Source organism: Neopelma chrysocephalum, unplaced genomic scaffold (genome assembly GCF_003984885.1).
Source record: "Neopelma chrysocephalum unplaced genomic scaffold, ASM398488v2 Primary Assembly neopelma1_94, whole genome shotgun sequence".
NCBI classification, from domain to species: Eukaryota; Metazoa; Chordata; class Aves; order Passeriformes; family Pipridae; genus Neopelma; species Neopelma chrysocephalum.
The window spans coordinates 3,148,277-3,164,336 of record NW_020897756.1 but is presented as its reverse complement, the minus strand read 5'-3'; the positions used below and the strand labels follow the sequence as shown (position 1 = coordinate 3,164,336).

The 16,060-nt window shown below is 42.5% G+C and overlaps 1 protein-coding gene across 13 annotated transcripts in view; it reads left to right on the top strand.

Annotated features, from left to right (window-relative positions):
- PTPRT (protein tyrosine phosphatase, receptor type T) overlaps nt 1-16,060 on the top strand; it is a 443,814-nt gene that overhangs the window by 363,400 nt on the left and 64,354 nt on the right. For 9 of the 13 annotated variants that reach the window (XM_027693977.1, XM_027693980.1, XM_027693976.1 and 6 more), the window contains exons 14-15: nt 1,461-1,517; nt 11,270-11,405. In XM_027693977.1, the coding sequence (XP_027549778.1) occupies nt 1,461-1,517; nt 11,270-11,405 (193 nt within the window). The remainder of the gene's footprint in view (nt 1-1,460; nt 1,518-11,269; nt 11,406-16,060) is intronic. The other 4 variants (XM_027693979.1, XM_027693987.1, XM_027693986.1 and 1 more) reach the window with 1 other exon arrangement.

The window sequence follows — 16,060 nt, the reverse complement described above, 5'->3', positions numbered from 1 at the left end:
AGTATTCTCTTGAAGTGCTGGATTAACAAGGGCACTAAACGTGAGTGTGGGAGTAATTAGGCAGTGAAATGTGTTAGGCATGTGTTACTGGGGGATTATAACACATCTTGGGTGTTGCTGCAAGGCACCTGTTCAGAAGCTGAGTCGCTTTAATTACTGGAGAGACACACGAGGCTGTTCCGCTGTCGCTCCTCCAGCAGCCTGGGAGCCAATTTGCTTTGTATGTCCCATTGCCTCAACACCAAGGAAATGAAAGCATAGAACTCTTTAAAAAAGAGTTTTAGTCCATTACAGAAAGTTTTGGAGGTTTCCCAGTTTTCTTTTCTCTATTAGCAAGAAATAGGCCATTCAGATCGACCCCTTTCCAGTTCAGCCCAGCTCCACGCAGGAGCTGCTTTCCAGCTCTCTGGGGCTTCACTCCCTGCATGGTTCCCTGTGTGCTGCTTCTGGTTAGATGAATGTGGTTCTTGTGGTAGCAAGAAAAAGCTCTCAAATCTTTCTGTTTGGGGTTCTGAAATGTCAGGAGGTGGGGGCAGTGTCAGCGTTTCAGAGCGCCAGGTCATGGCATCCTTCAAAGCACAGCTGGGAGATCCTCGACTGGGTCAGCACATGTTTAATAGACATGGGGCAGCACATCTGTGAGCTCATTTCCTTCCATCCAGTGCTTCCATATAGGAGCTGACTGATGCCTGTGGGAAGGGCTGGTGGCAGGGACTCCCTGTCAGCCTTTGCTGTGGTGCCATTTGAGGATCCATCAGAAAGCTCCCTGCGTTTGTCCAGTCTGTGCAGCACATCCCACGTTTTGCCAGCATGTTTGAAATCCACAAACGTTATTAACCTTTTGTATCTACGTGTGTATTTATTTTCAGATTCATTGCTCTCAGATTTCTTGCCACTTCCCTCCTCACATGGGCTACTCCTCTTTTTTTTAAATTACTGGAGTAATGTCATCTTTCACAGCATTAGTCACTTGGATGCATCTCATTAGCATAAAACACTCTTTAAAAATAAGTTTCTAATTAAACCCCAATTTACCAGCTCTCTGCCATGCAGTTTTCATTCAGACAGTTTATTTATTGGTTTTGCCATTTGGTTTTCTTGATAGCATTTGTTTTAATATGTCCCATTCTTTCTGAATTAACTGACTTGTTCTCCTTGTCTTAAAGCAACATATTTATATTGACACTTTATTAGAGAAAATTGTAACCTCTTACCAAGAGAGAGTGATTACCTCTTGTATTCTTAAAGTGCATTAAATTAATTTCACAGTGTAACTGAAACCAAGGCAGAGGGCTCATTAATGGTTCCTTATCTCCTGATACTCATTTCTTCTTTCTTTAAAATGTGAGTTCTTGCAAATGAAAGAATGGAACTATAATAATCATTATGAGGTACATTTTTATTTTTTTCCTTTTTTTTTTCTGTGCATGCTGCCTGGGAACCATTTTGCTTGTTTTTAGCAGTAATAGGTAGACAAGAGGTGACCACGCGAAACCCGCCCAGCCTCTTGAGCACAGGTGATTATCAGTTCAGGAGAAGGAAAACTGGTCAACCTTCCAGAGGTCTGAGCAGCTTCATGACTTCTTGTTTCATATTTGTTTTGCATGAGAAAATACTTTTATAATTACTCCAATACAGTGTGAAAGGGGACAGTCCTTGTGTATCACTCCTTCAGCTCCGAGGGGGATGTTGGCTCGTGCTGAGGGTCAGCTGGGGGGGCTCAAACCATTTAAATCTTCACAGGAGCACTTGAGTGTGGTGGAAGAGCCCCACAGATCCCCCTCTGCACAGGCTGAATATCTCCCTGGGTGTGCACAGAGCTGAGCTGCATCTTCAGTTAAAGCAGCTCCAGAATTTGCTGGGGCTGATCTCACTTATTCTTCGGCAGCTGAGTGCTGCTGTTGAAGAAATATGGCAGGAAAATGAAAGCTTAGTTCTGGCAGCCCTCTGTGTAGAAACTGCTGCTGGAGTCAGAGATGCTGCAGGACTGAGCCTCAGCAGTGAAGTTGCTCACAGATCACAAGTGGGGATGTTTGGAGCTTCTCAAGGGTTTTGTGGTTTCATCAGATTGAACCCGGAGGTCTGTGTGTCACCAGCTTGCCCCCATCATGTGTAACACTGGGACCAGTACCAGTAAATTTGAACATGTAGAGAAAATTTAAACATAGAGAGGAAATCCCATCAGTTTGTGGAAATAGTTTTTTCTCCTTTGGCCTGATGTGCACAGAATGACTGACTGGGGTGTGGCAGCATTACATGTGATTAATGGGAAAAGGAGGGGAAAGGAGGGGATGGTTTTTCAGTTTTGAGATGGATTACATTTCTGTAGGAATGTTCCTGTTCTTCTCCCAGTGCTTCATGATTATTCCTGTCCAGTTATGGCTTCCTCACCCAACAGTTTTTTCAACTACGGATCAGGACAGCTGTGATGATACAGGGGCAGAAAAGTGCTGGAATCGCTGTGAAGTACAAATGGTTTTAAGATGGAAGAAAAGGTCCTGATTTTTGGTAGCACTGGAAGAAGGAAACTTCCTGAGATAGGCTTGAGACCTCATTTAAGAATTTGGGTCTAAAATGTCCAGGAAAATCTTGGGGCAGGGAGGAGACTGCAAAAAATCAGTGGAAAATGAGGAGGAAAAATGTTCCTACTGTTCACACGTGGTTTTGCTGCATATGAGAACTGTTCATTTAATAGCTCCTGGTCCCTCAAATTCATTGAAGAGGCTTCTTTTGTTTTCTGAAATACAGTCTGGGTTTGTAGACAGATAATGTATTTTTTAAACAGATCTAATCCCACTTCAAATCTGTTTGTTATTGCATTTTGTCTTCTTATACACTGGAATGTTATTCCTTTGACAGCTTTATTCTGTTTTGTGCTATTTATTTCAGAGGGGTTTATCACACTTTTTGAGTTGAATGCATGAAAATGTTCAGTTGTTTTTTCCCCTGAATGAATCTCTGCCTTCTAAAAGTTATTTTTTAGCATGAGTTTTGTGTATCACCATACACAGCTGTTAATAAAAGACACACTTATGTTGCTCTTACTGAAAAATACACTTCACTGGGAGATAAATCAAACTTCCTGGCACGTGGATACCAAATTAACCCAGTGAGCATCTTTATTTTCACCAAATTTGGTAGCAAGACTTACTTAGAGGGATTTAAAATGTCACCTTTAGGGGCTTCCTTTTCTCAGGGAGATTTAAAGTAGTGCAGAACCTGGTCTAGAGCTGGATGAGGCCACAATGAACTGAATTTGGTAACTCCAGCCCAGTTTCTAGAGAACATTTTCTACTCCAGAGCTCTGCTGCACTGCCAGACCCTAATCTTGGTCTCCTCAATTAAAATAAGCAGCTGGAGAGAAAGGAAGAAGAGACAGAGTGTTTAAGGTAAAATTTGGGATAGTTTAGCAACAGGAGACTGTGCAGACATCAACTCTGTGATTCAAAGCATCCAATCCCGGGACACACTGGATATCTTCAGAAAAAGAAAGATTTTTTGAAAAAGCAGAATAAAATGTATTATTGCTGTGTGAACCATGTCCTCCAGGAATCAAAGCAGGCAAGGATTTACTTGGAGAAACGTGGAGGTTCTTGTCCCACTTCAGCACCCACCTGGTGGGAAAGGATGTTGTTGGCTCTACATGGCTGAGGCTGGTTGGCTCTACACTTACTTTTGCTTCCAAATAAACTGGTACCCAGGCAAAGAGGGGGAAAAGAAAAAAAAAAATATGGTAGTTGGACAGTAAAGCCACAAGTGAAGGTAAATCAGGAAGGATTTGGGTTTTGTTTATTTAGTTTTAATGCAGGGAGCAATAGGTGTTTATTCACTTGTGAAATTTAGGGGCATTTTTTTGTCTCTCCTGCTTGAAGGTTTGCAGGAAGAACTGTCTGAATGTGCCCTGAAGCCTCTTCTGCACAAGGGCTGAGAGATGGGGCAGAGGAGGGGGAAGCAGGAGGAGGGCTGTCACATTTTGGACAGCAGAGTTGCATGTTCCTGACCTTCACACACTTACACCATTTGGGTGATCAATATTTGGTCTCTGTTTCCTGATATCTGGAGATCCTTTCTAAGGTGTTTCAGCCCATAGTCAGGTACTGTGGATCACTTAAAATGGTTTTCATAAACTGATTATCATTGTCAGTGTCCTTTAACAGCACTTCCAAAGGCATCACAAACCCAAGGCTGTTACAAATATATGATACCTCTGTTTCCTTAAATAGATTTCCAAACGAGCCAGTGTTTACAAACAGGGTTAATATTAATGCATGAGCTTCTGAGCTTCTTCCAGGAGCTGGACATTTAAAAACTACATGGTGATATTAGGATCTGTGATAACATCACGAGAGAGGCAGGTGTGACAGACACTGCTTTGTAGTATTGTTGTAGAGGAAAAAAAAAATCTTTATTCCAGGCATGCCTGAAAGTGCTGCTTCCACTTGGCAGAGTCCAGGAGGTTCCAGTGTTTCATGCAGCACACGTAGAGCGTGTGTACAGACTCCCTGACACACTGCCCAGCTGACTCCTGCTTGCTGGGAGAGGCTCAGAGCCCTCCTTTGCATGCTGCTCACTCAGCCCAGGGGTGAAGCCTCACCAGGCATGGGTTTTGTAGGTTTTTGTAGGTTTTTGTAGGTTTTTGTAGGCCACTGTGGTACTTGGAACACCTTTGACCAGTCAGGCTGGAAGGGTGATTTTATTTCAGTGTTCGTTTCCTACCCACCCCTTGACTTTGCTCGCTGGTTTTGCAGCTTCTGCAGCTGGTGTGGGTGTGGATTTTGAATGATAATCACTATGAGATCAGGGTAACTTCTTGGAGGGGACTGACTGATGCAAAGGTTAATTAGTTTTTGTTAATAGGGTATGATGAGTGTGTTATATGCTCACAACATTGTGCACTGTGAAGTTTTCACATGTATCAGTCAGAAGATTGATCTGCCCGTGTCTGTTTTGGACCACACAAAAATTAAGTCACATCTGTCAATTTGAACTTGTGATAACAGGAATTTTGCTTGCTTTCCATTTTTATAATATTGAGCTAGTTTCTAAATAACTCTGCAAAAGTGGGGAGTTAAAATGGGAACCTGCTCTCACCCCCGAACCATCCCATCCCTTGTTGTCATCACAGCAGCTGCTCTTTAGCTGAGCTCTTCTTTCAAGCAAATGTAATAACCTTTCTCATTCTTAGGGACCATATATCTGCCTTTAGCACAAATTAAGTGCTTCTGTTCTGAACATAGAGGAGGAAAAACAGGAAGAGAAAAGAAAATCCTTTGTGGTGGATTTGCCTGGGATCTCCAGAATCAATTATTCTCTTAGTGCTATTTTTTAATTCTCATCCAGTTTAGTGTAATGCTGATCTTGATTCCTCGCTGTGTATTTACCTTCATCCTCTCACAGATTCAACCTGTAAGCTTGAAAATCCCTCATACAAATTCTGGTTTGCCTTTCTCTCCTGGACTGCTTTGTTTTGCTGCTCTCTCTGCTTAGAATATGGTTGAAAGCTTTTGCCTCCCATCATTCTTTCCACTCTTTTTGACCTTTGTTGAAGAAATGAGTATGTCTCATTGTAGGCTTAAGCCTGTGCTGTATGCAGTCTTAATTAACTGGAGGAGGCAAATTGGTGTAGTGATGTTACTCTTTGTGTAATTCATTAAAAAAATGTTCACCACAAAGAGTAACATCACTACACCAATTTGCCTCCTCCAGTTAATTAAGACTGCATACAGCACAGGCTTAAGCCTACAATGAGACATACTCATTTCTTCAACAAAGGTCAAAAAGAGTGGAAAGAATGATGGGAGGCAAATTGGTGTAGTGATGTTACTCTTTGTGGTGAACATTTTTTTAATGAATTACACAAAGAAATAATCAAAGTGGAACGTGGCTTTCAGATTTGATGAACTGGTTCACTCTTGGCTTATAATGCACAGAAGCATTGGCTTTGTGCAGTTTTTTAGCCCCAGTACAATGGTGGAAGTTTTATACTGGTCAGCTGATGCCCAGGGCTGATGCTTGGTATTCCAGAATAGGATATAAAATGGTGCTTTCCCACCTTTATCTCAGTGTTAATCATTCTTGGAGGTCTGGCCTCGTGTCTGCATGTCAGACTCTGCTCCACAGGTATAGATATTATCAGGCTCTGAAAGCATTTCTATGTGCAGAGATGCTTGAATCATTTGTAGGCCACTCACATAGAAAGCACCATAAAAAAATAAATAAAGGAAATCATGTTTACAAGTGATTTGAGAATAGCTGTCTTTTGAATATAAGCCTCTAGGTCTATTAGGAGATTTTGCATTCAGTGTGCAACCTGACCATTATGTGCTGCAAAGAAATCATTCTGATTGAACAGCTCATTTTAATGACTGTGAACCCAATATTTTTCATTAATTTTTCCGGGTTAAATAATGCTTTGAAGTGATTTTTTCTGATTGGTTTCTGTTCCACGAGTGGATTTCTGTCTGAAGAGGTTGTGTTCTTAGGTGTTACATATTTGAAACCAAACCTCATCTGTGCCAGACTTGTCCCCTTGTTGGGTCTTTCCTGGCCCTGGAGGCTGAACCAATGCTTGTGTTGCTTCTCTCACTTTGTCCCTCCCTCCTTTACACTTGCACTTGCCCTTTTCTTGACCCTGCTGTCCTTAGAGCCATTTTATTTGCTTTCCCTTCTCCTGTTATGCTTTGGGATGCTCCTCTCTCCTACACAGGGACCCAGCTACCAGTGACTGTGGTACCACTTCCATCACAGGACTTCGTTCTCTGTGCCTCACCACCTGGAAATCTTGCACAAATACCTGACTTTTCCTCCTGCTTATGACTCTTTTGAATCCTTTTTCCTGACAGTTACATTTTTCTAAATGCAATTTTGTAATTGCTGCTTAAAGGACGTTTCAAATTGCAGTTTGTGAAATGGGTTTTATAGAAGAAACCTGTATTATCAGTCCTGCTTAGCTACATGCACTCAATAATCATTCATTCCTGGGCGTTTTTCAGAGTGCCACCTCCACAGAGAAGGTTGCTTTATATCTGGTGGCTTATTTTCAAATAATATATCCTTGCATAAATTGCTGGGAGAAAGATTGCCATGGTGCCTTTCCCTCAGCTGTTCTTCCCCAGAGGGTGGTTGGGCACTGAACAGGCTCCCTGGGGCAGTGGGCACAGCTCCAAGTCTGTCAGAGCTCCAGGAGTGTTTGGACAATGCCCTCAGGCACATGATGGGATTCTTGGGGTGTCCTGTGCAAGACCAGTAGTTGGACTTGATGATCCTGATGTGTCCCTTCCATCTCAGCATATTTTATGATTCTGTGATTCCACAGCAGCAAGGCCAGATTAGACCTTAATCAAAACCTTAATTAAACCATCAGTGCTTGATGATCCATAAACCCGACTTCTCCTGGGCTAATGAGCTGGATGACTCTGGGAAATAAACCATTTTCCCTGCTCTGCCCTCTTTGCTTCTCTGCAGCATCACCAGAACAGCATCTCCCATAAATGTGCTTCTTGTAACACCTTCTGTCTCACTGCAAGATGCTGGATCTGGGAACTTTGAAGAGACAAAGTAAATTGGATTGCTAGGAAAGGACTAAAGTGTTGAAATAGCTCTGAATGACAAATGGAGAGCTGGGTGAACGCTGGGAAAGTCAGATTGGTGCTGCTGGCCAGGCTTCTGGGATGGTGCATTTTGTACAGCACAGAAATGTGTCTCTCTGGAAGTAGTAGCCTGGTGTAGTAGATAAGCACAGATAGGGAGTCAGGGGACCTACAGTCTTCACTTCTCTGGCACTGTCTTCTATCATTTGCCTTCCTTATTAAGCAATCAAGCTTAGGGCAGAAAATTGTCCTGCTTCATGTTGGTGCAGTGTAATGGGGTCCTGACCTCAGCAGGGGCTCTGGGTGCCACTGGAATACACACACTAATAACAGTGCTGACCTGTTCTGTATCCTATTATTCCAGTATCCAGCTTCTGTTACAAGGACCAGTTTATTCCAGGATATGTGGTGGAAGTAACGACTAGAAAATATGGTTATCGTTTATTTTCCTTGTTTTAATGTCGGCAGTGTATAAACATTGTTTTTCATAAAGGAGAGGGTGGCCCCTCAAGTACAGCAGTGCAGAGCTTTCTAAGTGTATTTAAAGGTATTTGTATGAAATGGCCATCTGAGCAGTTTTTATGGGCTGCTGTGCTCAGAGGATTTCAGATCCTGCGTCTCTATAAAAGGAGAGAAAGAAAAGGGAATTCTAAAGCAGCATTTCTGTCAGGAGCAGCAGAAGTCATCTCCTGCAAGGACAGGGACAGCTCACAGATGTCCTCCTACCAGGATAAAAATGTTCCTACCTACAGCTGGTGGTGGGAGTACGAGCAACCAGAGGAGACTGAGGCATCTGCAAGGAAAATATCCTGGAATGGCAGGAAAACGAGGGACTTCTGCAGTAGTTTCATTGCAAGGCTTTAAGGATCCCAGAGCCAGCAATTTGCTGACACTGTCACATCTTCAATTCCTAGGCACTATTAGCTGAGACAACTTACAAATGGTTGGACTAGTAGCCTAAAGGAATTGTTGGCCTTTGCCAAGACAGATAGAAAGAGTTGCACAGAAGATTCGAGTGAATCAGTCACTGCAGCGTGGAGGTGTCAGGACGGATAATGAGCCTTTATCCTCCTTCCAGGACTGCAGGAGCCTGCAATGGGATGAGAAATACCAGATAAAAATACACTGACCACACATTGCCTGTAGTAACAAGCAGCAGCCTGGCAAAATCAAACCAATCGAGTGGATTAGAGGCTGGAGTTGACAGCACATTCTTGTTTTTTGTTTAACGTGGCTCACACTTCACGAGGGCATTCAGATGGTACAAAAATGAGGGGGGTCTGACTGCTCTTTGTGGTAGAAAGCCATTCTCCAACACCTGTTATTTAGGGTCACAGGAGTAACTGCAGCTCAAGTGAAGGACAATTTGGAGTACTTCTGACTTTCACTTCAAATGAATAGAGTTTTAGCCATTTTCAGGGAGAAATTGTACCTTTATCGTTGACTTTGTTGTGTGATGGTGTCAGGATTGCCTGTGTGATGGTATACCTCTTGGATAGATTTGCTCCAGGCCTGTAAGAGATGTTGTCAAATAAAGATGGTAATATGCAACTGATAGGTTATTTTATTTCCCTGCTCAGGAGTCCCATTAGGGCATTTCAGAGATGTGAGCACAGAAGTTACCAGTGAACTCTTAACTCAATGGGCAAATTGGTGAAGGCAGCAGAGCAATAGAGTTGTCAGGGACAAAAAGCTGAAAATTATATGTGTGTTTCCAAGAGCCAGCATTTTTTTGCTTGGTAAATATTGGGTTTTGCTCTGGCAGAACAGATTACCAGCTTAGCTGTAGGAGGAAGGGAATCATTCTTCTATTGCTGCATGTGGTGAGTTTTCTTAATTTTGCATTTCTGGTGTCAGTGGGCTGTGTGTGCTCTTCAAGATACTGTGGGAGGAGAATATAACAGTTTGTTGAAGATAAGATCCTCATCCCTGGAAGTCCATCAGCTAAGGCCCTATTCAGAATATTCAGAAAGCCCTATATTGGTATTTTATGATTTTGTATCATATTCTATATCTATATCATTTATATCATTCTGTATCATAGAATCCTAGAATGGTTTGGGGTGGAAGGGACCTTAAAGACCATCTCATTCCAACGCCCATGATTTGATTATGGTGACCATTGGGATTCATCCTTGCAAATAAAGATCTTTTAAAGCCTGTGCAGTTTAATTTGTGCCAAAAAGGCAGTAGAATAACCCAGCGAGGCTTTGTGCTGTCTCACCAACACATGACCTTGGTTGAATACTATCTCCCCAAACAACTTCAGGAACAGAAGGGATTCAGATTTTCCTGAAGGTCACCAACACAGAATTATTAAAAGAGCAAAACATTATGGTCTTGTGATGTCAGCCCTCTGTTTTCACCTTTGATGCCCTTTCCCTACTGCATTTAAGCTGTGGAGGAAGACTTGGCTGACTCCCCCAGCAAAGGTGAAGCCCAAGATAAGAGTGTGATCTCCTGTAACATGAATTCATTTAACTTCCTTAACTGCCATGGTGATATTTTTAGGAGTAGTTAAGTATATCAGGAATATAATGAAGATAGGCTTATTTAGTCTTTAGAGTAGCCATGACTCAAATCTTGTGGGGCTTTCTAAATCAAGCTCAGTGGCTTAAGCTATATCTGGAAAAATTCTGTGCAGCAAGTAGTGAAGTCAGCAAAGCCAATAATGAGCACTATGGAAGCAGCAACAGGGGAGAGGGCAACATTCTGTGAGGTGCTGTTAGTGCAGGGAGAAAAGACTCTCAAAATCAGATCCCAGCAAGGAAGGAAAAGCGGAAATGCTGCGCAAATAACGTTCCTAAATGTGTTTTGGTTTTAGGTGTGTAGGCTTCACTCTCAAAAAAACCCAGAAAAATTCAAATAGAAATTATGTTGTCTTGCCTGGGCTGCAGGAGAAGTCACACCTGGAGATGATCTGTGAGGGTGGGGAGGCCCTGGCACAGGTTGCCCAGAGAAGCTGTGGCTGCCCCTGGATCCCTGGAAGTGTCCAAGGCCGGGCTGGATGGAGCTCTGAACAACCTGGGCTAGGGGAAGGTGTCCCTGCCCATGGCAGGAAGGTTGGAATGAGATGATCTTAAAGGTCCCTTGCAACCCAAACCATTCTAGGATTCTATGTTTATTCTAGGATTATGTGGAGGGTGCTCTGTGTGTTGGTATTAATGCTTGTTACGTGTAGAATTGTAACTTTATGTTCACCAAAAAATGGGCCTCCAGTGCAGTGAGATATGGAGGTGTGTGCTGATTTTAGAGGGGAAAAAAGTTTCTACAAGTATTGTTATTGTATGTTACTGCAAACTTTTGCATTCATTATCTTGATGAGTAAGGATTGCACCTCCACTCGAGATATTTGAGATTAAAATTACAGCTGCTACTCTCTTGTTTCTGGGTGTGTGCTGAGTGCTTCAGAAGAGTAAATTCCCCATTACAGTATCATATAGTAAAATATTAGAATCATTTGCATTACACTGGGATTTTACACCCGATTACTGCTCTGAATTATCTGTCATTAGCCCTCATTAAAGGCAGATTTGATTAGATGGACAATTGCCTATTGCAATTTGATTGCAAATACGTTCTTAGGCTTTCAAATGAACATTTAAAGTGGATCATTGCACGATTTCCCTACAAACTTTTTTTTTTTTTATCTTCTCCTTCCTCTCCCTCCATCTTTTAAGGAGCTTCCACCCAGAATTCCAATGCAGTGGAACCAGAAAAACAAGTTGACAGCACAGTAAAAATGGCTGGAGTTATAGCTGGTCTCCTGATGTTTGTGATTATCCTCTTGGGAGCAATGCTTACCATCAAGAGAAGGTAAGTTTCTGCTTTGCTTCCATCTTGGACCTATTGGTTACAGTGTTGTTGTTTCAAAAAGAAGAATAAATAAAGGGAGATCAAACATTCCTTTTGTGTTACAGAGGGCAGCAGCTAATACTTATTTATGCAACATTAACACTTAAGAGGTTGTAGTCCCAGAGGAAATGCTTGTTCTGGGAGATATTACATGAGTAACAGAGGAATGGTTGTAACTGCAGAGAGTTAATGATCATTAATTGATAATTAATGTGAAGGGATAACTCATGAAGTAGCATGTAGAAGTACAAAGTGATAAATGGAGCACCTCCCCTAATAGGAAAGGTTGAGAGAATTGGGATTGTTGAGCCTGGAGAAGAGAAAGCTTTGGGGTGACCTAATTGTGGCCTTCTAGTACCTGAAGGGAGCTACAAGAAAGATGAAAAAAGACTATTTACAAGGGCCTGGAGTGACAGGACAAGTGGGAATGGCTTCAAACTGACAGAGAGTAGGTTTAGGTTGGATATTAGGAAGAAATTCTTCCCTGTGAGGGTGGGGAGGCCCTAGCACAGGTTGCCCAGAGAAGCTGTGGATGCCTCACCCCACCCAGTTTTCCAACACTTCATTCTCCTGATGTTTTGGCTGTCATGACTGTTACAACACAAGTTATCTCACAGATAACAGAGACAAAGCCAGAACCAAAAATACTCACGATGCAGAGCGAGTTCTAGAGGTTGGAGACTGAGGACCCACTTGCTCTATATAGAAGTTCCCAAACTCGTGCTGACCTGAGACAGTGCACATGTTTTTCTGGTCCCTGAAGCAGCAATATTTGGTGAATTTGGGTGTGATGTCCCACAGACAGAACTTTGCCACAGGCTCTGTAAACTTAGGCACCTTTCTTCAATATTAAAAGAAAGGAGGTGAGTGGGTGCATTAGAAATCTAAATTCTCCATTTTTGATTTCTAGAGCTGAAAAATCATATTCTCCTGTGTTGTTTCCACCCCCCAGTGCAAACAGGCAACATCCCTGCAGTCTGTATCTCTCTTTGGCAGTTTGCTGTCCTTGGCAAGGTTACCCACTGGAACCCACACTAAGAAATAAACTGGCTCACTGACTTTAAAATCTTTTCCCATTTAGAAGCTCTAACAGTGCAGGAGGAGGTTTTGGAGGCTGTATCACACCTCCAGCACCACTCCCAGACCTGCTGAGCCCACAGGTTCTGGGGCTCCCCTGGATGGGCAGCAGCAGTCACGTCCAATTGAGGCTTGGAGCTGCATATGGACAAGTGTTCCCTGAAGATGAACTTAAGCCTGTCAGGCTCATTTAATTTGTAAACTAATGTGGATTGGGACCTGCTTTTATAAAAGGAGAAGCTGATTTGGACCACAGATTGATTGGAACTTTTAGAGGTGCAGAGCTGAAAGTTTGTGCTCTTCGGAGAGAAGAGTTTAACAACAAAGTTCTCTTTCTATTTTACAAACAGAAGCACTGGGAGCTTAAGCTCTTGCATTCCACTTTTGCATTAACCTCACTTCTAAGAGTTCCCTTCTCAGTGCACTGAGACCAGTTCCTCACTGCACAAGCTGTGTAGTCTTACAAGGCAGCAATGCAGAAAAATAATTTAATTAGGTAAACTCGGGATGTTGTCTTCAAATGGAGCTGGAAAATATCACAGTGACATTTGTTCACAATCCAGGGCACTGCAGTTCACTGGGAATGGGCACAGGGGTGAATTTCCTCAGTGAAGCATTTTATCAACCACTGCAAACAAAAAAGGAGGGAGAGGGATTAGGCAAGACAGAAGCACTAAGAGAAGGAAGACACTGCTTTGAGATGAGCATTGGGATTGTCAGAAGCTTCATTATGTTCTTGTGAGACATCAAATCAGCAGCACACTGGTTTGAACCTTTCAGATGCCAGGCATGAGCAAGTCCAATTGCTCATAGTTTCAGCAGACCATATTGCAAAAATCCCTGCAACTCACAAATTTCTGGGGGCTGACGAAGTTTTGTAGGGTTTAGTCAGATATGTGAAGTTAATTAAACCAGTTAGAATGTTTATGCAGTGGAAAATTTGGGTTTGACTTTATGTTTATTATCTAAAAGTTTCAGTTGAAACCTGGGATCACTTAAAGTCTGCTACAGATTCTGTATGAGCATGTGTAAAACTTGTGTGTGTGTGTTTATATATATATATGTTTTAAATATGACTGTCTTACAGTATGTAAAATCAAAATCAATTACAAAGTCTACTTTCTTGGTTTTGGGAACCCAGTAGCTCCGTGAGTTACATCCCAGTATCATCATCACATGTGTGTGACACACAAATTGCTGCCACATAAGGGAGGGGAGAGAAACTGTGTACAAGCACATGTCATGACAGGACAAGGGGGAATGGCTTCAAACTAAAAGAAAGTGGGTTTAGGTTGGATATTAGGAATAAGTTCTTCCCTGTGAGGGTGGGGAGGCCCTGGCACAGGTTGCCCAGAGAAGCTGTGGCTGCCCCTGGATCCCTGGAAGTGTCCAAGGCCAGGTTGGACAGGGCTTGGAGAAACCTGGGCTAGTGGAAGGTGTCCCTGCCCATGGCAGGGGGGTTGGAATGAGATGATCTTTAAAGTCCCTTCCAACCCAAACCGTTCAGTGATTCTATGATAATTTAGCCTGTTAATTTATAGGTGGTGATCAGTGCCCACTTGAGTGTATTTGCCCATAGAAGGCAGTACTGTTTTCTTTCATTAATAGATACATATCTTGAAATACCTCATTTTGATTGTATCAAAACAATTCCAGTTCTCTAAGGAGTTTGTTTCTTTGTCCTTAATATTAGTTAAATATATTTGTGTACCAGAGAATACAGGATCTGTTAGTAAAAACAAACTGAAACAAGACGTTTGTAAACTTCTTTTTAGGAAAAAATACCCTTTGACTTTGCCCCCCAAAAAGGTTTGATTTTGGTCAGTTGTGATTTCATCTGGACAGTTTTAATTCCGGTGTAATCGTGACTTGCATTTCCCTGGAGTGAAGAATGTGACACTTCTCAGGCTTGTGTGTTTGAGCAGACAAAGCCTCCACTGACCCCTTAAATATAAGGCTGAATAAATAGGATCAGACAGCCTGTGATGGGTGCAGTGTAAATAAGTTCTTTAAACTGCTGTCAGTAGCAAAAAAGGAGATTTGGGGCTATGTAGGGTCTAGGATTATTTCCTTCTATGAAAATTCAGCTCCTTATTCTGGATTAAGATTTAGGTTGTTACCTTAAACTAATTAAATAAAACCCCAAAGCCTCTTGGGCAGAACATACCCAAGCTGTAGGATAGAATCAGCAAAAGGGGTATTTGCACATTTGTTGCCCCATGTCCCTCCTGTGTCCATATTTAAGGTGGGACACAGCCAGGGGTTTTTGGGTTGTTTCATACATTCTAGGACCAGGTCATGTTTTTACTGAACCATAATTCAGACCAGTTTTCACAGTAAGCTTTGAAATATTCCTTAGGAAGTCCTTTTTTTAGGCTGCATATTTCCAGGAGAATTTGAGCCAAAACGGACAGTCCAATTCCTAAACACAACCCTCCTTTTGCTTGCCTTTATTTTCTATCCTTATGGAGCAGATCTTTCTGAGCTTTCCTCTGCAGCCTGGAGGGATGTGCAGCTTTTAATTATGAGAGCTGAGAGTCTGGTGTGATCACAGATGTCTCCTGGCCCAGACAGGAGAGCAGCAGAAAGAACAGCAAGATGCTGAAGGGAACAATTGCAGTGGATAGTGCTGTGTGAAACCTGGCCTGGCCTCAGGGGGGTTGGTTTAATGGAATGGTTTTGGGGGTGTAGGAGGTTCAGCTTTGTGGGCTCTCATTTGACACATTCTGGTCGTTTTTCCCTTTGTTCAGAGGTTATTGGGAACTTGGAATTCCACAGTGAAACTCAGTGGCAGTCACTGCACCTTTCTGCTGCATTCTACGGCACATGGGATTTCTGGGTTTCATGAGATAAGAGAATTATGTTAAAATACCTCCAGGTGTACCTTGGAATCCATGCCATTCCAATAGCTTGGAATATAACAGGAGTCTGGCCAGAATTTCAGGTTTATAGCAAGAGCCACCTCCAGGAAAACCAAGTCATTTCCATTTAATCCTCATGAACTGTCCTTAGCCCTGCGTGTGCACAGCAAAGAGGGTGACTTTGGACAGAGTGACTGTGCTGAGTCTGGTTCCCACGTGTGCTTATGGAATTTGTGTTTAGAGCAACCATGAAAGTGAACACTTGAACCCTGCAGTTGTATTTCTAAGCAATTCCTAGTGTTTGTAGAGTCTTCAAGGATTGGATTTTCAAGTTGTGCAGTAGATTGAAGTTTGTGTTTCGCTGTTTTTCCCTGTCTTGGCCATTGCTGCTGCTTTTGAGACTCCTCATACCTGGCAGGAGATGTGTAACACCCTGGGCCACATCTGCTGTGAACCAGCTTTTCAGAGGAGCCCTTTTCCAGTTATGAAAGGGAAAACATCACCTCTTAAGTTGTAACTGACTGCCAAGGCTCGGTCTGTGGCGCTGCTCAAACACATATCAAAATGTTCTGGAGATAATTGTTGAAAAACTGTGGTAGAAAATGCTTGCTCACAGTGACGCAGAAAGCTCATGCATACCCCCAGTGCTCAGCTCTAAATATGGAGTGATGCTTGAAT